General features: G+C 46.8%; 1 protein-coding gene across 7 annotated transcripts in view; it reads right to left on the bottom strand.

Annotated features, from left to right (window-relative positions):
- LOC143997550 (catenin delta-1-like) overlaps positions 1-21,922 on the bottom strand; it is a 575,442-nt gene that overhangs the window by 401,034 nt on the left and 152,486 nt on the right. For all 7 annotated transcript variants that reach the window (XM_077493212.1, XM_077493213.1, XM_077493214.1 and 4 more), the window contains 2 exons: positions 16,775-17,003; positions 727-949 (listed from right to left, as the gene is read on the bottom strand). In XM_077493212.1, coding sequence (XP_077349338.1) covers positions 727-949; positions 16,775-17,003 — 452 coding nt within the window. The remainder of the gene's footprint in view (positions 1-726; positions 950-16,774; positions 17,004-21,922) is intronic.

Below are 21,922 nucleotides of genomic sequence, written 5' to 3'. Positions count from 1 at the left end.
TTTGGTCTTTGATTGAATCTCTGGACAGATGTCTTTTATACACCTACGGGAGTGCTCCTAATTTTAGCTTACCTGTATAGAAAACACCTGGGATTGGGAAAGCTGGCTGATTCATAAGGAGGATCAAATACTTATTTCAAGCTTTAAAGTGCAATTTAAAACATTTCTAAAATGAATTATTCTGGATATTTTTGATGTTATTCTGTCTATCACTGTAAATATAATCCTACCATTAAATATATATAGTGTGATCATTTCTGTCAGTGGGTAAACATACAAAATCAGCAGGGGATCAAATACTTTTTCCCCTCACTGTAGATGTCCCTTTCACACAAGCCAGTTATCAGTTTTCCTCATGCTGACAGTTGAGAGCCCGGTTTGTGTGAAATCTACACCGATAATCAGGGCACTGATTAATAGTCCCATCATGACCCCCAAAGAATGCAGATAACTGGCTTGTGTTTCATCGTGATCAGCTGTGATTGGGCATAGCTGATCGAGTGGTAAAGAGTCGCTGATTGGCTCTTAACCCAGGATTTGTGATCAACGGTGTCCTGAGGACACAGCGATAACTGAGCGCAATGCAGTGGGAGCGGTCACCGAAGGACGTCATGACACCTTCCCAGAGCTGGTCGGCCGCGTTGTAGCCCTAAGTTCGCTATAGCGCTGTCGGCAAGTGGCTAACCCTATTATAGGAAACAAACCTGTACAAAATTCCAGGCTCACCTGTTACACACTCTGCCATCTCTCTCCCTTCTTGTCCCTCTCCTCTCCTGCGCAAGAGTCTTGCCAAAGCTGGCACTCCATCACAGTTCTTTACTGCCATTTTGTTCTCACGTGCAGGGCCATATGAGAGATTCTTTAGTGCCCCGCATGCTGCAAGTCTGACAGGAGCCCTTGAATCCTCCAGGAGACTGATCAGAGGTGGTATTCCACGTAGCCGGCAAACCTTCAAAGGAGGAGAAAAATAAAGATTATTATAAGATAAACTAAACTAAGGCATCATCAGTGTACTTGGAGCCAACAAGGAGAAAATATTTTGGAAGAGGAGGAAGAAGAGTAGGAGGAAGAAGAGGGAAGAAGAGAAGGAGGAAGAGGGAAGCAGAGGAGGAGGAAGAGAGAGGAAGAAGAGGGGGGAGGAAGAAGAGGGAGGAAGAAGAGGGAGGAAGAAGAGGGAAGAAGAAGAGGGAAGAAGAAGAAGAGGGAAGAAAAAGAGGGAAGAAGAAGAGGGAAGAAGAAGAGGGAAGAAGAAGAGGGAAGAAGAAGAGGGAAGAAGAAGAGGGAAGAAGAAGAGGGAAGAAGAAGAGGGAAGAAGAAGAGGGAAGAAGAAGAGGGAAGAAGAAGATGGAAGAAGAAGGAAGAAGATTCCCAAATATGTAAAATGTTTACAAATTGTTTTATAAAACAAAGCAGTTATTTAAATTTGTGCTATAACTCTATGCAGCAAACTTAAAATGTCTTGCAGGACAATTTCATGGGTCAGATGGTGAATGCACCAACAAACAATGCATTACTAGACCTACTGATTACTAGCAATACTGACCTTATTGAGGAAGTAGAAATACTTGGGAAACAGCGACCACAAATCAATTAGTTTAAGTTTAAATGAAAGAAAGAAATAGGAAACACAAGAGTAATACAAGGACAATGAATGTCAAAAGAGCCAACTTCCCTAAACTGCGCTCTTTGTCAGATGATATTAAATGGTATAATAAAGAACATACTAAATAAGTTTGAAGAAGAAGTTCTGAATGGGAATACCGGGTAGTTGCTCACACCAACCCCATATGTAGTTCCATTTAGCCATATAATGGATTGGACTATACCGGTACTTGATAATGGACAAACACTAATACAATTTAAAATCGATAATTTTAATAAAGATATAAAACAAAACAAAGACAGAATATCACTTGAAGAAATACAATGATATGCACATCACAGTTAGAGTATTCCTGACGGAGTCTCCACAGGAAACATTCAACCCTAACAGGTGCACAAAATTTTCCTCGACTAGTTTCGCGGGAAAGGCCGCTTCCTCAGGAGGATATCTATATGAAAATATCACAAACATTAAGCAATATATACACAGAAAAATATACATGAGCAATTCAGTTATCACAATATTATTCATTTCACACAAGTGTATTCCCTATGTATTTAAAAAGGAGATCCGCTCACCCCACTTCAAGGAACAGGCTGCAGGCAGAGAGATACGTAAATTCCCCCCACGGGGGGAATTAAGGAATTAAGGACAATTAGCTCGGTGGTGGTCCCTTATATGTTGCAATTTCCCTTCCCCCCGTTTTCCCTATCCCTCTTTCCCCTTTCCCCCTTCCCTCCCCCCGTTTTTCTTTCTTTTTTTTTGTCTTCTCCCTCCCTTTCTCCCCCTTTCCCCTCCCTGCCTTCCAACCCCCCTTCCCCCCTTCTTTCTCCCCTCCCTCACCTTGTCCCCTTTCCCCCCCCCCCCCCCCATTTCTCTCCACCTCCTTCCTCCCCCCCTCCCTTTTACTATTCTCTACACATTTTTTTATATTTGTTGGGTGCATTTGGATGAATGGTGTTCACGGTTGGTTTGTTAACACTTTCTTCACATATATACTTATATATTACCTTTTGATATGAGTCTTCTGGCCTAACCGCCTCCGCTAATTGTATGCTCTAGGATGATATGTAGCCACTTGGATTTTATTCTAATGTGGTTCTTATGATTCATTACACCAAGTTGTCTAAACTAACCCCACTTTTCCTTCACCCCACTGGTCCATTATCACGAGCGTTTACTTTCTCCCCCAGGTCCCTTTGCCTTCTCCCCCACCCCGCTTTTTTTCCCCTCCCTAACCCAAGGTATATATTCTTTATTTATTCATTTTGGTAATTTACTATAACCTTATCTACTCAGAGCCAGCCCTTACCAATCCCCCTTGTCCACCGTGGGGGGAATTTACGGACCTCTCTGCCTGCAGCCTGTTCCTTGAAGTGGGGTGAGCGGATCTCCTTTGTAAATACATAGGGAATACACTTGTGTGAAATGAATATTGTGATAACTGAATCGCTCATGTATATTTTTCTGTGTATATATTGCTTAATGTTTGTGATATTTTCATATAGATATCCTCCGGAAGAAGCGGGCCTTTCCCGCGAAACTAGTCGAGGAAAATTTTGTGCACCTGTTATGGTTGAATGTTTCCTGTGGAGACTCCGTCAGGAATACTCTAACTGTGATGTGCATATCATTGTATTTCTTCAAGTGATATTCTGTCATTGTTTTGTTTTATATCTTTATTAACCACTTCCCGACCAGCGCACGACGATGTACGTCGACAGAATGGCACGGGCAGGCATATTGGCGTACATGTACGTCCAATATTCGATGCCGCTCTGGTGGTCGGGACCCCCGTGAGTCCGGTCGCGGGACCCGCGGACTCTATCGCCGCGGGCATCCCCGCGATCATCTCACGGAGCGGCCGAATGGAGGAAATGCTGTATAAACAACATTTTTCCATTCTGCCTAGCAACTAGTGACGCTGATCTCTGCTCCATGTGATTGGAGCAGAGATCAGTGTACACTAAACGAAAGCCCAACCCCCCCACAGTTAGTAACACACCCCTAGGAACACTTAACCCCTACACTGCCACCCACTGGTTAACCCTTTCGCTGCCAGTGTCATTTACACAGGAATCACTGCATTTATATAGCAGTGATTACTGTATAAATGACAATGGTCCCAAAAATTTGTCAAAAATGTGTCAAAAATGTCCGATGGGTCCCCGACAATGTCGCAGTCACAATAAAAATCGCAGATCGCCGCCATTACTAGTAAAAAAAAAAAAAAAAAATTATTAATAAAAATGCTATAAAACTATCCCTATTTTGTAAACGCTATAACTTTTGCGCAAACCAATCAATAATCGCTTATTGCGATTTTTTTTACCAAAAATATGTAGAAGAATACGTATCGGCCTAAATTGAGGGAAAAAAATGTTTTTTTTATATATTTTTGGGGGATATTTATTATAACAAAAAGTAAAAAATAATGCCTTTTTTTCAAAATTGTCGCTCTATTTTTGTTTATAGCGCAAAAAATAAAAACCGCAGGGGTGATCAAATACCACCAAAAGAAAGCTCTATTTGTGGGAAAAAAAGGACGTCAATTTTGTTTGGGAGCCACGTCGCACGACCGCGCAATTGTCAGTTAAATCGACGCAGTGCCGAATCGCAAAAAGTGGTCTGGTCTTTGACCAGCAAATTGGTCCGGTCTGAAAGTGGTTAAAATTATTATCGATTTTAAATTGTATTAGTGTTTGTCCATTATCAAGTACCGGTATAGTCCAATCCATTATATGGCTGAATGGAACTACATATGGGGTTGGTGTGAGCAACTACCCGGTATTCCCATTCAGACCTTCTTCAAAATTACAAATTCTGGATGATGGTACTTTATATGATATTATAACGGTATGGATCAGAGGCGATACTCATAGTATGCAATACTAAATAAGTTATTGGCCAGTGCATTCCAACAGGGAAATAGGATTTTTTTGTGCTCATCATAAATCCTTTTCTCTGCAATTCACCGACCAACACAGCTCCTCTCTGTAACTAAATGGGTTGTATAGCCTGCCATCAGGAGAAACTAGGCAAAATTGTTACACAATACAAAGAACTTTAATACCGCCCTGGGGGCAGACCGTGTGCTATCAACCCTTCCCACTGCTCCCGGCAGCTTCAGTATGTCAACAAGCAGTATAACATAGAAAAAAAGGAGGGGTGGGTGCTGTGTCGGTCGATGAATTACAGAGAAAAGAATTTTACGTTGAGTACAAAAAAAAAAAAAATCTTATTTTCTCTTCTATTCATTGACCAACACAGCTCCTCTGTAACTAAATGGGACGTCCACAAACAGTGCCAAATGAGGGGTGGGAAAATAGCATAAAAGCTTCATCCACCATGGAAAGTGGGTGATCTCCAAGACCGCAACATTGCGGAAGTAATGCAACAGTGCATTAACAAAACAGTACTGCGTTTTTATCGAAAAAAAAAGGAAAAAATTCAATTGCAACTACACGGCCGCCTGCAAAACTTTGCGGCCAAAACAGGCATCAGCCGATGCACTGATGTCTACCTTGTAGAACTTGGTAAACGTATGTACAGAGAACCAGGTCGCCACCTTACACACCTGAGCGACCGAAGCTTGGTGTTGGAAAGGCCCAAGACGTTCCGATTGCTCTTGCAGAGTGGGCCGTGACTGGAAAGGGGGGCACCTGTCCCTTCAAGGCGTAGGCTTGGACTACAATCTGTCTGAACCACCTGGAAATGGTGGCCGACGAGACCACCATGCCTTTCTTAGGACCAGCCACCGAAACAAACAGCGAGTCTGACTTCCGAAAGGCAGCTGTGGCAGACAAGTACACCTTTAGAGCCCTAACCACATCGAGAGCTTGAAGGGCCACCTCCTGGGGTGCTTCAGCTTAGGACTAAACAAGGGTAATACAATGTCCTCATTGATATGAAAAGCCGAAACCACCTTCGGTAGAAAGGATGGTTGCGGACGCAACACCACCTTATCCCTGTGGATGACCAGATAAGGCGACTTGCAGGACAAGGCTGCCAATTCCGAAACCCTCCTGGCAGATGTGATGGCCATGAAAAAAAACCACCTTCTGTGAAAGAGTCAATAGGGGAATCTCCCTGATATTTTCCAACGGCGGCTTCTGAAGCGCCAACACCAGGTTAAAATCCCATGGGGGTAACGGAGGACGCACCGGAGGGACTACATGTCGTACCCCCTGAAGAAAGGTACTCACTAACGAGTGAGACACCAGGGGTGTGTAGAAAAAAAAAAAAAAAAGACAGCCAAGGCTGAAATTTGCCCCTTAATGGTGCTCAACACCAATTTCTGGTTACTCCTTGCTGAAGAAACAGCAGGATCCTGGACATAGAAAAGGAGCGCGTATGCCACCCTTTCTCCTCACACATGGAGATATAGGCCTTCCAGGTACGATGGTATATCTTCTGTGAAGAAGATTTCCGCGCCCTCCGCATAGTTAGAATCACAGAGTCTGACAGACCCCGGCTCCTCAGCACCTGGCTCTCAATAGCAATGCCATTAAAGCCAGAGATGGTAAAGCAGGGTGAAAGATTGCACCTTGAGATAGGAGGTCCTTTCGCAGCGGCAGTCGCCAGGGAGCGTCTGCCACCAGACGCACCAGGTCCGTGTACCAGGGCTGCTGACGCCAATCTGGGGCAACCAGGATTACTGGAATCCCTTCGGCTTCCACTCTGCGAAGCAGACGTGGCAATAATTTCAGTGGAGGAAAGGCGTAGATCAGCTGGTACTGATCCCACGGAGCCACCAGCACGTCTGATGCGTCTGCCCATGGATCTCTCATCCTGGACACGAGCCTGGGCATGAGGCGGGGGGCCAATAGATCCACATCTGGCGTGCCCCACTTCAGGCAGAGCAGCCTGAACATCTCCGGATGAAATGCCCACTCTCCTGGGTCTAGCATCTGTCGACTCCGATAGTCCACCTGCCAATTTTCCACCCCCGGGATGTAAATGGCCGACAGGGCCGGAACGTGTCGCTCTGCCCACCGAAGTATGTGAGCAACCTGAGCAGCAGCTGAGCTTCTTTTCCAGCCATTGGTGATTTATGTACGCCACAGCCGTGGCGTTGTCCGACTGTATCCTTGTCGGATGCCCCTGAAGACACATCGACCATGTGTGGAGACACAGCCTGATCGCTCTCAGTTCAAGCAGATTAATTGCAACTTGTATTCTTCCATTGACCAGAGGCCCTGAGCCATCTGAATCCCTATCACTTCACCCCAGCTGGATAGACAGGCATCCGTAGTGACCACAGCCCATTTCAGAGGAAGGAACGATTTTCCGGACTGAATCACCGGGGACCTCAACCACCAGATCAGGGAGTTCCTGACTGACTGGCTCTGCCGATCCAGGGACAAAGGAGATTTGTCAATATCTCCTTCTGCAAGACTGACCACTTGCGGTTCATCAGTAGTTTGACCGCAGATCTAAGAGTCAGCAATTTTCTGCGGGAAGAAAAACCCTTGCTTCCCTGGAGTCCAACAGCAACCCCAGGTACTCCAGATGCTGAGTCGGTACAACCACCGACTTCTTTAGGTTCAACAGCCACCCAAATTCTTGCAGGGACAGCAAGGTGATCGCCACATCATCCTCTAATTCTGAGGCAGAAGAAGCTCTCAGGAGGAGATCGTCCAGGTAACCCACGGTCACGATCCCGTGTTGTCTCAACAACGCCAATACTGGAGCCAGTACCATGGTAAAGACTCGGGGTCTGATGACAGGCCAAAAGGAAGAGCCACAAACTGGTAGTGGGCTTCTCCGACTGCCAAAACGCAGAAACTTTTGTTGTCGAAGGGATATGGGTATGTGCAGGTAGGCATCCTGAATGTCCAAGGACACCAGCAAGTCCCCTTGATGGAGTGCAGCGACTACTGAGTGAACTGATTCCATTCTGAACCTCTGCACTTTTACAAAGTGATTGAGGGCTTTTTAGGTCCAATATTGGACGTACCCCTTCCTTCTTGGGAACTACAAACAGATTTGAGTAGAACCCCTGGAAGCGTTCCGATTCCGGGAACCAGTACAATCACCCCTTGATTCAGTAAGTCCCGGGGACACGGGTATGCTGGAGGGAAAGAATCTGTTTGGTGGCCAAGAGTGAAACTATCTTGTAGCCTGTGGAAATCAGGTCGCAGACCCAGTGGTCTGATAACCGGGAGGTCCACCGGGCTGCAAATTCTCGAAGACGACCCCCCACCCGAAACATGGGTGAGGGCAAACCTTCATGCGGTAGCACTTTTGTGCGCAGGCTTGTTAGGCTTGCGGTTCCAGGGACGCTTCTGACCGTCCGTGGGCGTCCTGTCAGGCTGGGGGCGTTTTGCCGAAGCACCGGGCGAACAAAAAAGCCACTTGTGAGTGGAAAAAGAGGGCCCTTGCCTGAGGTGTGGCTCCTTAGCCTTCCTGGCCTGTGGGAGTATTGTACTCTTACCACCCATGGCATTTTTAATAATGTCATCCAATGAGGCTCCAAAGAGCCGTTCGCCAAGGAAGGAAGATCCGTCAGGGCTTTCTTGGATGCCTGGTCAGCAGACCAGCATTTCAGCCAAATGAGGCGCCTCAGCACCACGGCTGACACTGAGGCCCTGGATAACAGGGGGAGAGTATCCAGGGCCACGTCACAAACGTACTTAAGGCCATGCACTAGTTGGTCTGCTAGCTCTACGCAGACAGGGGAGGCGTTCTGCTCTTCCAACTCGCGGTGCAAAAGTTTTGCCCACTCAGTCAGCATCTGCGACACCAGTGCGGATGCCAGTACAGGTCGCACGGCCGACCCCACCACCGTAAACAAGGAACGAGCCACTGTCTCGGCCTTCCTGTCCGTGGGATCCTTGAATGCAAGAGTCCCCTCAACTGGAATCGTGGTTACTTTATTTAACCTAGACACTGGGGGGTCCACAACCGGAGGAGCCGACCACTTTTTGAGAAGGCTTTCCTCAAAAGGGGTAACGCACCGCCATATTTTTGGGGACCAAAAAGGTCCGTTGCGGGTGACCCCATTCCCTGTAGATGAACTTGTCAAAATAAGTCAAATACAGGAACACCTTAGGTGAAAGTGCTGGCTTGCGGGACCCAAAAAGGACCGGTACATCAGCAGAATAATCCACTGGCTCCTGAATCTTCAGGGTATCTCGCACAGCTGTGATAAGTGCTCCAACAAGCACCTTGTCGCGCCCGGACCCGGACGGGGAATCATCCTCCCTGTCCGAACGGTTTTGATCAGCCACGTCCGATACATCAGAGCAGGGGTCTCCAGCCGCAGCAGGGCTAGAGTCTGCATCAGAGCTCTCCCCAGAGGAAGGGGGGGGGGGGCAGGGGCCTCTTGCGTGCACCTTTCCGGCCACGTGCCGCCTCTATCTTAGCAACATAAGAGTGAAGGACCGCCGTCAGGGTGTCCATGCGTACTGCACTAACCGCAGGTGACCCGGTTGCTATAGCCTGGATTTCGGGGGAAGAAACACCAGTTTCTGAAGCCATGCTGACCCTAGCCTGTCTGCCACCTGCAAGGGGACTTAGGACAGTAAAGGTCCCACCCTCCTGCCGCCGCGTGGGGGGTGGGGGGTGTACTTAGTGCTAGACTCACCACCCTGGGGCGTTCTGTAAAAAGCCACAAGCAGTGCCTGTAGTCCCTAGGAGGTTCCCAGTTGTCAGCAGCAGCAGCTATAAACAGCAGTGCAACGATCTGCAGAGCAGCTTCAGCATTCAGCAAAGAGCCATCCAGCGTCCTGCACACACTGAACACAGGAAGCAGCAAGTGAAATCGCATGTAATTCTGTCACAAAGGGACAGCAGCAAAAGAAGCGCTCAGGCTTTAAGAAAATGGCCACCAATGTAATCAATAGGAACTCTTCAAGAAAATGGCTGCTGAAGCTCACCAGGGGAATTTACAGCTTTCCCAAATCCAAGATGGCCGCCAAAACGGAGCTACGCGGTGACAGAACAAAAACTAAAACCATGCTGCCTGCTAACAGAACAACCTCCACAAGCATTGTTTGGGACACCCAGACCTGGACCAGGACTAACGCCAGCCGCACAGAGCCCCCACAGGTGAGAAACAGCGACCCACACACACCGCCCGCAGCGCATGCAGACACCCCCCTCAGAGGGAGGAAGGAGGGGTGATAGGGACTTGGGAGAGAAGATCGGGAGGTGACGTGGCCCCCGAAATGACCCCCCCAGGGAATTCCCAGCTGCTCACCCCAACGAAGCAGGGAGAGCCGTACTTACCATTCCTGAAGAGCTTGGAGACATTACATCACAGACCCACTCCTGCGCAGTTACAGGGTGGCTGCTGGCCTCGGTATACTGCGATCCAGACATCAGTAGCCCGGTCATATGTATACCTTGGAGCATTGAAGCTCACTGACCACCTCTGGAGCTGAGGCATGTCGTGGCCTGCCGAGCCTTAGATGCGACCTGCTCGATGGCCGGACTGGGGAGACTACAAGGATAACTTAACCAGCCTGTCACCCAGCCGGCAGCTGATGAAAGATCCTGAGATCTTCTATCTTGCACAAAAAGTAGCAAACCTGCAGCAAAAATATGGACCGAGAGGCCTGCAGGGTTTCCTAGGTCATTCTCCTTGCTAGGCAAAATAAAAACTGAAGCTGCTAGGAGAAGTGGGAAGGGTTGATAGCACAGGGTCCGCCCCCCAGGGGCGGGATTAAAGTTCTGTGTATTGTAACAATTTTGCCTAGTTTCACCTAATGGCAGGCTATACAACCCATTTAGTTACAGAGAGGAGCTGTGTCAGTCAGTGAATAAGAGAAATTGTGACAAATTCACAACATTTTTATAGATAGAGATAGAGATATATATATCCCCACACACACACACACAACAGTTTGTAGACTCTTTCACACATTCATTTTTATACACCAAGGAAATGTAGCCGAATACATTTTGGCCTAAATTGCTTTAAGGATTACAGTAAAACTTTGGATTGCAAGCATAATTCGTTCCGGAAACATGCCTGTAATCCAAAGCACTCATATATCAAAGCAAATTTCCCCCTAAAATAATGGTAACGCGGATGATTCTTTCCACAACCATTAATTCATACGTCCTTTAGTTTATATTCCATATAAAAAGATTATAGCAACGTGATAGGCTGTGTAACCATAAAATGTCCATCTACAATTGGCAACCTCTACAAGAAGAAGCAAAATCCTGCAGGAACTACAGAGTATAAAAGAGAAGAGAGGCGCCTGTGTAGCAATATGGTTACATTTAATGAAGGTACAACAACATTTAGCAACTCACATGGTTGATGATTACAAGAGGCACATCTAAGTATGCAGGCATCTTGGGTAAAGCTGTCCACATAAAATCAAAAAAAAAAAAAAAAAAGTCCCTGTACCTTTTATGCAAATGTTCTATGGCTGAACTCGCACTGCACAGACATCGCATGTGATCGGCACCGCTGTGCGTGTGCGAATCACATGCGATGTCCGACAAAGCTACAGTGTGAGCCCGGACTCCAAGATTTTACTGCATTTGCTTTTTATAAAAGACATTTACGTTTTTTTTTGTTTTTTGTTTTTTTACACATGATCGGTATTCTTTTATATAGATGAAAACAAAGAAAAGATGAACACTGGTGTACTAAAAACGGTCTGGGTTTAACCCCACGCACTCAGAGTTGCTCAATATTCCTGATCCACAGAGGTGGTCGACACAGAGTCGAAAATGTATGCTATTTGTACACCCCACAAGGGTTTAAGTCCTTCTAAAAAATTCAGGAAGACTTTACCCTTTCCCCTACTTATTTTACCATCATCAGTTACGTCATGCTAATAGAACACAAGTTGGCTCGTTAACCACAACACTGATAATTATGCCCTATTGAGACAAGCAGATAACACAATCGATTTCTCAATATTATTTTGCCTTGATGACAGATCCCAACCCTAGATTTTCTATTGCCCAAGCTAGATGGTCCTCCCTAGGAGGTCTAGCTCACATATTCTGATTGGTCTGAATTTAGAAATGCTTATTAAAAAGCTCAGTAATCTCTTCTAAAGATAATTATAAGGATAATTTGGGGGCATGTACAAGATGGCCGACTGAGCGGACGTGTATTCTGGAGCTCTGCTGGTGGCTTATCTATTTTTTTTTCTCCTATACGGGTTTTCTTCACTCCTGAACAACTATGCTCAGCCCTGCATATCTAACAGAGCTTCTGTCTAACAGAAATGTGGTAAGAAACTACGCTATCCCCCCTGCGCTGACAGCATACTTAGCCCTGGGTGGCTGACACTTCTGCGTGCCATTTAAACAGGGCCTCCCAGACTGATCCAGAGGTGGCGGCAGGTCCCTCTGCACCAGGTATCCCAGAGGTCATTACAGCAGAAGCCATTACATCCTGCCAAGCATATTGAGGATGCTGAACTTTCAGGATTGTGATGAGGTACTGTGGGTTGCTAGAATCGCAGGAGATTTATCCTACTGCAATATTAACCCTCTGATCTTTCCTGAATATACAGTGGAGATGCAGATATGTCGATCCTTTGATTCAGTGAAGGCCACCATGAGGGCCAAAGGCATTAAAAATAGTGTCCTTTTTCCTGCCAAGCTCAGTGATCGACAGGAAAAAAAATCCGCCTTTTCACTTCTCCCAAAGATGATGCCGACTGTAAACTGTGCCTCCACATCGCTGAACCCAGCTGGGTTCCGATGAGCGGAAGTTACACCGTAGGGTGGAACCCCACTTTAAAGAATAGCTAGAGCAGAAATCATACTCTTGATGCTGCTAATGATCAAGCATAGATCTTAACTGTAGAAAAAAAATAGGATTTTTTTTTAACTCGCTGTAAAAGCCTTTTCTCTGTAATTCACCGACCGACAGCTCCTCTCTGTAACAAAATGGGTTGTCAGCCCTACCACTGGAGATTACTAGGCAAAGTTGTAATACAACAGAACTTTTAGTTCCGCCCAGGGGGCAGTCCTTAGGCTACAACCCCCACAGCCTGCCCAACAGACTCAGTACGTCAACAAGCAGTATAACGTAAAGGGGAAAAAAGGAGGGACAGGTGCTGTGTCAGTTGGTGAATTACAGAGAAAAGGATTGTACGGTGAGAACAAAAAAATCCTATTTTCTCTTATATTCACCGACCGACACAGCTCCTCTCTGTAACAAAATGGGACATTCTCAAGCAGTGCCAAACGAGGGGTGGGAAAAACAGCATAAAAGCTTCATGCACCATGGCAAGTGGAAACTAGTGAAACGAAACAAAAAAACAGCAGCGTGTGGAAAAACACCACCATATAACCGGGTATCCTCAACAGGAGTGATCCCCAAGACTGCAACATTGCTGAAGTAATGCAACAGTGCATAAACACAACAGTACTGCGTTTTTATAAAAAAAAACAGGAAAAACTTAGCTTGCATATCCAATTGCAACTACACGGCCGCCTGCAAAACTTTGTGGCCAAAACAGGCATCAGCCGATGCATTGACGTCTACCTTGTAGAACTTGGTAAACGTATGGACAGATGACCAGGTCGCCGCCTTACACACCTGAGCAACCGACGCTTGGTGCCGGAAGGCCCAAGACGTTCCGATTGCTCTTGTAGAGTGGGGCGTGACCAGAAAGGGGGGCACCTGCCCTTTCAAGGCGTAGGCTTGTACTACAATCTGTCTGATCCACCAGGAAATGGTGGTCGACAAGACCGCCATAACCTTCTTCGGACCAGCCACCGAAACAAACTGAGTCTGACTTCCGAAAGGGAGCCATGCCAGACTAATACACCTTCAGAGCCCTAACCATGTCGAGAGCGTGAAGGGCCACCTCTTTGGGGTGCTTTGACTTAGGACACAACGATGGTAATACAATGTCCTCATTGATATGAAAAGCCGAGACCACCTTCGGAAGAAAAGATGGTTGCGGACGCAACACTACCTTATCCCTGTGGATGACCAGATAGGGTGGCTTGCAAGACAAGGCCGTCAATTCCGAAACCCTCCTGGCCGAGGTAATGGCCACTAGAAAGACCACTTTCTGTGAAAGAGTCAACAGGGGAATCACCCTGATATTTTTAAACGCCGGTTTTTGAAGCGTTGACAACACCAGGTTCAAATCCCATGGGGGTAACGGTGGGTGCACTGGAGGGTCTACATGTTGTACCCACTAAGGAGTGCGATGCCAGGGGTCATTGAAAAAAAAAAAGACAGCCAGGGCTGATATCTGCCCCTTGATGGTGCTCAATGCCAATCTCTGGTTACTCCTCGCTGGAGAAACAGTAGGATCCTTGCTATGGAAAAGGAACGCGAATGCCAATCATTCTCCTCACACATGGAGATGTAAGCCTTCTAGGTACGATGGTATATCTTCCTAGAAGATTTCCGTGCCCTCAACATAGTTGGAATCACCGAGTCCGGCAGACCCCGGTTCTTCAGCACCTGGCTCTCAATAGTCAGCAGACCAGCATTTTAGCCAAATCAGGTGCCTCAGCACCACAGCCGACACTGAAGCCCTGCATAACAGAGGGAGAGTATCCAGGGCGGCATCAGAGACGTACTTAAGGCCTTGCACTAGTTGGTCTGCTAGTTCCACACAGACAGGGGAGGCCTGTTGGTCTCCCAATTCGCGGTGCAAAAGTTTTGCCCACTCAGTCAGTGTCTGCGACACCAGTGCGGATGCCAGTACAGGTCGCACGGCTGACCCCACGACCATAAACAAGTAATGAGCCACCACCTTGGCCTTCCTGTCTGTGGGATCCTTGAATGCAGGAGACCCCTCAACCGGGATCGTGGTTACTTTATTTAACCTGGATACTGGGGGGTCCACGACCGGAGGAGCCGACCACTTTTTGAGAAGGCTTTCCTCAAAGGGGTAACACACCGCCATGTATTTGGGGACCGCAAAGGTCCGTTGCGGGTGACCCCATTCCTTGTAAAGAACTTATCAAAATAAGTCAGATACGAGAACACCTTAGGTGAACGTGCTGGCTTGCGGGACCCAAAAGGGACCGGTACATCAGGAGAGGGATCCGCTGGCTCCTGAATCTTCAGGGTATCACACACAGCTGTGATAAGTGCTACAACTAGCGCTTTGTCGCGCACGGACCTGGACGGGGACTCATCCTCACTGTCTAAACGGTCCTGGTCAGCGTCATCTGACAAGAGAGAGCAGGGGTCACCGGCCTCAGCAGGACCAGAGTCTACGTCAGAGCTCTCCCCAGAGGACGGGGGGGGCGCTTTTTAGCACCTTTCTTCCCACGTACCGCCTCTATCTTGCCAGCGAACGAATTGAGGACCGCCGTAAGGGTGTCCATAGGGACCGCGCAGTCCGCAGGTGACCTGGTTGCAATTGCCTGGATTTCGGGGGAAGAAACCCCAGTTTCTGAAGCCATGTTGACCCTACTCTGTCTGCCACCCAAAGGGGACTTAGGACAGTGACAGTCCCACCCTCCTGCTGCCACTAACGGAGGGGCTCTAACCCACTGGACTCGCCACCCTGAGCAGTTCCACGCTGTATTACAGCAGTGCCTGTCGCACCCCAGCGCTCCCAGATGTAGAGATAGCAAAACTGTTGGTGGCCGGCCGGTCGCACAATCAGTGAATGATCGGTGAATGATCTGACACACGTGTCCAGAATCACAGGATAAACCTCCCAGCGCTCTGTGATGACCAAACAGGAAGCTGAGGGCACAGGGGCAGCTGCTAGAGCACAAAAAAACACAGTCTGGCTACAAGAAAATGGCCGCCGGTGTTCTAATAGAGAATCACTAGGAAAATGGCTGCTTGAAGCCAGAAGCAAGTCTGACCCTTGCCCATACTTAAAATGGCTGCTGATCAGCGCAATAAGAGGCTAGAGGAAACATGTGGCAGACACAGCGCTGCACCAACACAGGGGCAGCCACACAGGCATCCAGCAGGACTAAGCTGCAGGACCCAGGCACCCCAGTACAGCTAAACCCACAGGTGAGATCCCAGGGCCCCCCCCCCCCCCGTGTGGGGGGAAGGAGGGGAGTTAGGGAGCGGGGAGAGGGGGGCCCCGAATCGACCTCCCAGGGAATGCCCAGCTGCTCCACCCTGCCGAGACAGGGAGAGTTGTACTTACCAGTCCAGAAGAGCTGGGGGACATCCCATGGTAGTCAACTCCTGATCAGTACAGGGAAGACTACCGACTCAGCATACTGTGACACAGACATCAGTAGCCCGGTCATATGTATGACCCAGAGCATAACGCTATCCCGACCACCTCTGGAGCTGAGGTATGTCGTGGCCTGCAGAGCCGTAGCTGCGACCTGCATGCGCTCGATGGCCGGACTGGGGAGACTACAAGGATAAGTGAACCAGCCTGTCACGCAGCCGGCTGGTGATAGAAGATCACAGGATTATTAATCTTGCGCAAAAAGCCAAGGTTCTGCATCAGGGTTCCTAGGTGCATCTCCTTCACTAGGTAAAATAAATCTGAGTCTGCTAGGGCAGGCTGTGGGGGTTGTAGCCTAAGGACCGCCCCCTGGGCGGAACTAAAAGTTCTGAAGTGTTGTGTTACAACTTTGCCTAGCAATCTCCAGTGATAGGACTGACAGCCCATTTTGTTACAGAGAGGAGCTGTGTCAGTCGTTGAATATAAGAGAAAATATGATGTAAGTTTCTAGCCATTCAATTTCTCTTGGCTCAAATAAAGGGGACTACCCACACAATAGCCAATTACAGAAGAGGCATAAACAACTTTCTGTATATAAATTTGCCTCTGTATGATGCTATAGGCATCTATAAAAGCAATATAACCACTGTTTACATTATGATGACAATTTGTAACATTTCAGAGCTCAGAATCAATTATGTATAATATCTCTTAAGTAACTTCACAGTTAAAGAGGAGTTCCTTGAAATAGTGTAGCTTCTGAATTTTACCATTATGGCACCTACCTGTCCAGGCAGCCAGCGGTATCCTCACTCCAGACAATTTTTGAATCTGCTCCAAGGTGCTGACGCCATCTTGGCCAAAAAAGGTGGCAAATGTGGCAGCGGAGGCAGCCAAGCGGAGTTTCCCCTTTTGGATAGAGCTCCGCTTTAACTATCACAGCAATAATTCTCCTTTTCTATGTATTTATGGATGACTCCTTGTGGGCGAAGTGAGCTTTTAGATCTCGTATAGAAAAACTGCTCCCTTCCTTTATATAAACAAAATAAATAAATAAAAAAACACAAACCTCTTTCTTGACCTCCTCATTACGATAGGACAGGTGCTGCAAGTAGGCAGCAGCATTCAGTCTGACAGCATCCAGTGTGTAACTCAACATTGCAAGAACTTCTGGCAGTTCTGGCTGCCGCCACGGGCCGCTGGGTACTGCAGTTAACGGAGCAGGTCCAAGACTGGAAAGACTTCCCGACTGAGGCAATGATGAGCCATAATGATCGCTAAGTGGATCTTCATAACTCCTAGAGAGAAACAAGTAATCAGTTTAACAAAAGAAAATCACCTTATTTTTATCACTGCTTTATTATTAAAGCTGATCTTTCATCAAAATCCAAAACAGCCTCAACAGATTCTACAAAACATGCAGATAAAAGTGTGGTGGGTTGGGACTGTATCGTTGCATGTACAGTTGTAAGAAAATGGGAAGAGGCATGCAAGTCCGGGGTGGGAGCAGAGGCTGATGGAGGTGCAAATGGAGGTGCAATGGAGGTGCAATGGAGGTGCAAATACAAATGAGGAAAGGGGGTACATAGTGGTGAAAGAAGGGTGCAGGGGGGGAGAGAATACGGTCCACAGAGGTTACAGAATGAGAAGCAGTGGTCTTCAAACTGTGGCCCGAGGGCCCCTTGCTTGCCCTTATCTGGCCCTTGGGACACTATGGCTCCAACAGACACCAATGACTGGGCCCTATTGAGCCCATCAATAATGGGGCACCATTCCTCCCACTGCCACCATCAACGGGCACTAGTCATCCAAATGACACCAATGATGTGGTGCCACTCCTCCAAATGACACCAATGAGGGGGCACCATTCCTCCCACCACTGATACTAATCGATTGTGCACTATTCCTCCAAATTATGTCAATAGGGCACTATCCCTCCAGCTAACACCAAGGAGCACTTTTCTACTCCCATTGGCCACAGAAAAAGGTATACCTTATTCCGCTACCCTCAGGCAAAAACAAGCACTTAAAGTAGTTGTAAAATTTCTGCATAAACTGCCATTATACTTTCTCTTTTATCGCAATAGTAATGGCTTTTTTTTTTAGTCATACTTACCTATAAAATCCTTTTCTTTGAGTACATCATGGGACACAGAATCAGGCAAATTTTCATTACTTGCTGGGTTATACTCCATAATTAGGTGTAGTTTTGTAGCAAGTAGGGGTGCTGAAATCATTGCATCACGATTTGGGCGTCCCCGATGTGGCATCGATGCATTTGACCATAATAATAGATTGCCCGACTTGCCCCGCCCATGGAGAGCGCTCCATACAATACACTGCGCTCATGTGTCTGCCCGGCCCGCCTCTCTGCTCTCACGTCTCTCCAAACATCAGCTGAGAATTCCCCGCTGACATCAAGAGAGAGGTGAGAGATGAGAGCAGAGAGGCGGGCTGGGCAGTCACATGAGCCGAGTGTATCGCACAGTCACACAATGAGGTATGAAGCTGGATATTTTGTACAAGAGAAAAGAAAAACTGCATTCCCATTGCATCCCACCGTTATATTTGTACAAAGAAATCCAGAGCAGGGCCTGTCTGCTGACAGCGTGCTCACAACCTATAAACTGGCACACCAATGATTGGCTGACCTCCCACGTTTGACAGAATCAACAGTTCTGCGTAGGTCGTTGAGGGCTAAAAAATCTTTTTCTGAGGTGATTACCATGTTGGGAGAAGATATGGGAGAAGCACAGGTAAATACATGTTCTGATGTTCAGTCAAGAAGGGCCCCCCATCCTGAGCTTACTTTTTCTTAAGACTTGTACACACGGGGGAGGATGTGATGTGAGAAAGCTGGGGGAGGAGCCCGAGGCGGTGTCTGAGGACGGAAGGGGAGGCAGGAGATCCATGGCAGCAAGTCCGATGCAGATGCTGGTGAAGTGGGATAGAACACCGTGTTAGAGGACAGCACATGGTGACCCCCGCAGATGCCTATTCCCCATGATATTGGATCAGGAGACCAAGGAGGAGCGACTGATAGATCGGGTGGACAGCAGTAAAGGATGCAAGAAACTGAACAGGGGTAAGTGAGAGATATCCCTGGTTCAATCAAAAAAATGGCTGCAAGAGAAAACACCTGATCCTGAGACCCCACGAGTGACTGTTGGTTGCTGGCCTCCCCTCTGTCTCCTCCATACGCCCCCCCCTCTTATCTCTGCCTTTGTGTCCTCTGTATATTATGCTCTGCATACTACCCTCCAGAGCCCCTAGGTTATCCAGCGCTGTTGCATCGTGAACTGTGTTTGAACTGTGTTTGCTGTGGAAGCTAAAGAGATTTGATGACTAACTGAGGGAGAGATGCAGCAGCTGGGGCTGGCTAAAATTTAACTGACTGGAGACATAAGAGAGGTCTTGATGGAGCAATGATTCTTTTTGAAAACTATGAATCTATGAGAGCTAAGGAATTGAAATGTTTGTATGAACGTACCAATGAGAGGACCTGTTTAAATGTCAATGATTGCCTAATAACCCTAGGAGTGGCTCAATTGATTAAATGCTGGAAGTACTGGAACCTGCTAAACTGATAGTTGAAACTAGTACTGAGTTTTAAGCTCACTTAAGGACTAAGTATTGATACAGCTTAGTACTGACTGAAAAGGTTATGAACTATGCTATGAACTAAGCTGCAAATTAAGTGAGGAACTCTGCGATTTAACTATGCGATAAGTTCGGAGCGATATCTACTGGAGAGTAACTTTCCTTCCTGTGGTGGATAGCAGCTGATTAGATAATTGGGTTAAGCTAATATAGAGCTGCAAAAGTATAAGGACATACCTTTTTTTTTCTTCCCCTGAAAGGTGAAACGGCAGGATATTCTTCTCTCCCCTTTGCCCCTCCATTCAAATCAATAAAAGCAAAGATTGGAACCGAGAGGTACTCCCCTCTATACAGGACAACTATTTTGTCAAACAAGATAAGTGAACAAGATACATGATGAGGGGAAGATCACATAAAACAACAGAACCTAAAACCCCGGAGAGTTTAAATACTAGTGTAACTGCTAGTTCAATACAAAAATACTTGACAACTAAAGAGGGTAACCAAAAAAGCCCAGATGAAGAAAAAAAAACATCCTTGCCAACCAAAAACGCAAAAAAGGAAATGGCTAAGTTAAAAGGAGCCCAAGGAGATAAAACAAGAGAAGAAACACAAACAGAGAGAGAGATGGAAACTTACGAGGGGGAAGGGGAAGAACAGCGAAGTATAGCTCAAATGCCCACAAAGATCGAGATGATGGCAATGTTTGAAAGGATGTAAAGTTTAATTAAGAGTGAGAATACAAATGTCCGGATGGATCTGGGCCATTTGCTGCGAAGAGTAGAAGAGGCTGAGGAGAGAACTGAGAAACAAACACAAGAAATCGCAGAATTAAAATCGCAAGTGAAAGCACTGCAAATAAACCAAAGAAATACCTTTTATAAAATGAAAGCACAGGAAAATCAAAATAGACGCCAAAATCTAAGGATAAGAGCCCTCCCAGAGCAAAATGGAGAGAAACTGGAAGAAAAAATAAGGAAAATATTTAACCCCCTACTAGGACGAGAAGAGGACGAGGAGTTAAAGATCGATAGAGTACACAGAATCAGAAAGCCTCTAGGAATGAAGGAGGAGACCCCACGAGATGTCATTGTTAAATTCCATCGGTATACAGATAAGGAGAAAATATGGAGGAACCTCAGAGAGAGACACCCGTTGCAATACGAGCAAACAACTTTGCAAGTATTTGCGGACTTGTCAAGTGAAACATTATCCAGAAGAAGACAATTAAAACCATTACTAGAACATTTAAGACAAGCTAATATTAAATATAGTTGGGGGTTTCCTGCAGCATTGATAGTACATAGGGACGGAAAGACGGTTAGATTGAAATTTCCGGAAGAAGTACAGGACTTTTGTACAGAGTTACAGATTCCAACCATTAGTATACGTAAGCGATCGGAAAGAGAAGAAAGACTAATTGAAGAGGGAATAGGGCAGAGAGCTTAATGTAGGGGGGGGGGGGGGGGGTAGGGGGCTGGTGTAATTTATTACAAAAGAAACGAGATGGGAGAGGTAAAGTAAATAAAAGTTAATGTGGGCATGGGTGGAAACGGGAAGAGCCTCCCTGGACTATCTGCTCCCTCCTCTCCCCCCCTATGTCTACCGGGCCTTCAAGGCCGGGGGGGAGTGGAGGGACACGGAATGCCGGGCTTGGAGCTTCACCCCAAGGGGTGAGGTACATATTCCAGGATGGGGATATATTCTGGATATAGGTACAAGGACCAAAGAGGGGTCTGGGAGGGTTGGGAGGAGGTTGGGAGGGGGGGTGGGAGGGGTGGGGGGAGAAAGAAGACCCGACAGCAGAGAACCTCGTTAAGTGAGAAAAGAGGAAAAACCAGCCTGATTAAAATCTATGTCTATAGTTAATTGTTTGTCATATAACGTTAGGGGGCTAAATGAATCAGCAAAGCGGTTTAAAATTTTGAAAGAAATAGAACAATATGAAGCGGGTATAGTGTTCTTACAGGAAACCCATCTATCATACGAAAGCAAGATTAGAATATACTCCCCTAGGTTCCCGGTGTGGTTTTATGGAGATTCTTACTCAAGGAACTCAAAAGGGGTAGCTATCGGTATAGGACGGGAGGTATACTATAAAATAGAAGAAAGATTAGTCGACCCGGAGGGTAGATTCCTCTTTCTGAAGGGGAAACTATGGGGAGTAGACTATACCCTCGCTAACATATACTGCCCAAATAGAAGTCCAACGGTTTTTCTGAAAGGAATATTGGAGAAATTATGGGATTTTAAAAAGAGGAAGAGTAATTATAGCTGGAGATATGAACTTTTGTATAAATCCGCAAATGGATAGTTCGTCCCGTGTGCAGGGGATTGGGAAGGAGCAGAGGAGAATAATAAAACACAGGCTATATCAGTATCAGCTTATGGATGCGTGGAGAACTATGCACCCAAGGATACGAGACTACTCGTTCTATTCCCCGGTACACGGGACGTACACAAGGATCGACTACTGGTTAGTGGAACATAGGGTTCTGGACGAGGTGATATCCACAGATATAGGAATTAGAACATTGTCTGATCATTCTCCAATATGCCTGAAGATCAAAATCCCAGGATTTCAGAAATCTCCTTTTTCCTGGAAATTGAATAGGGA

This window comes from Lithobates pipiens, unplaced genomic scaffold (genome assembly GCF_037356315.1).
Source record: "Lithobates pipiens isolate NorthernLeopardFrog02 unplaced genomic scaffold, aLitPip1_a1.2 Scaffold_19, whole genome shotgun sequence".
Classification (NCBI taxonomy): domain Eukaryota; kingdom Metazoa; phylum Chordata; class Amphibia; order Anura; family Ranidae; genus Lithobates; species Lithobates pipiens.
The sequence above is the reverse complement of the archived record's forward strand: the minus strand, read 5'-3'. Positions and strand labels throughout refer to the sequence as shown.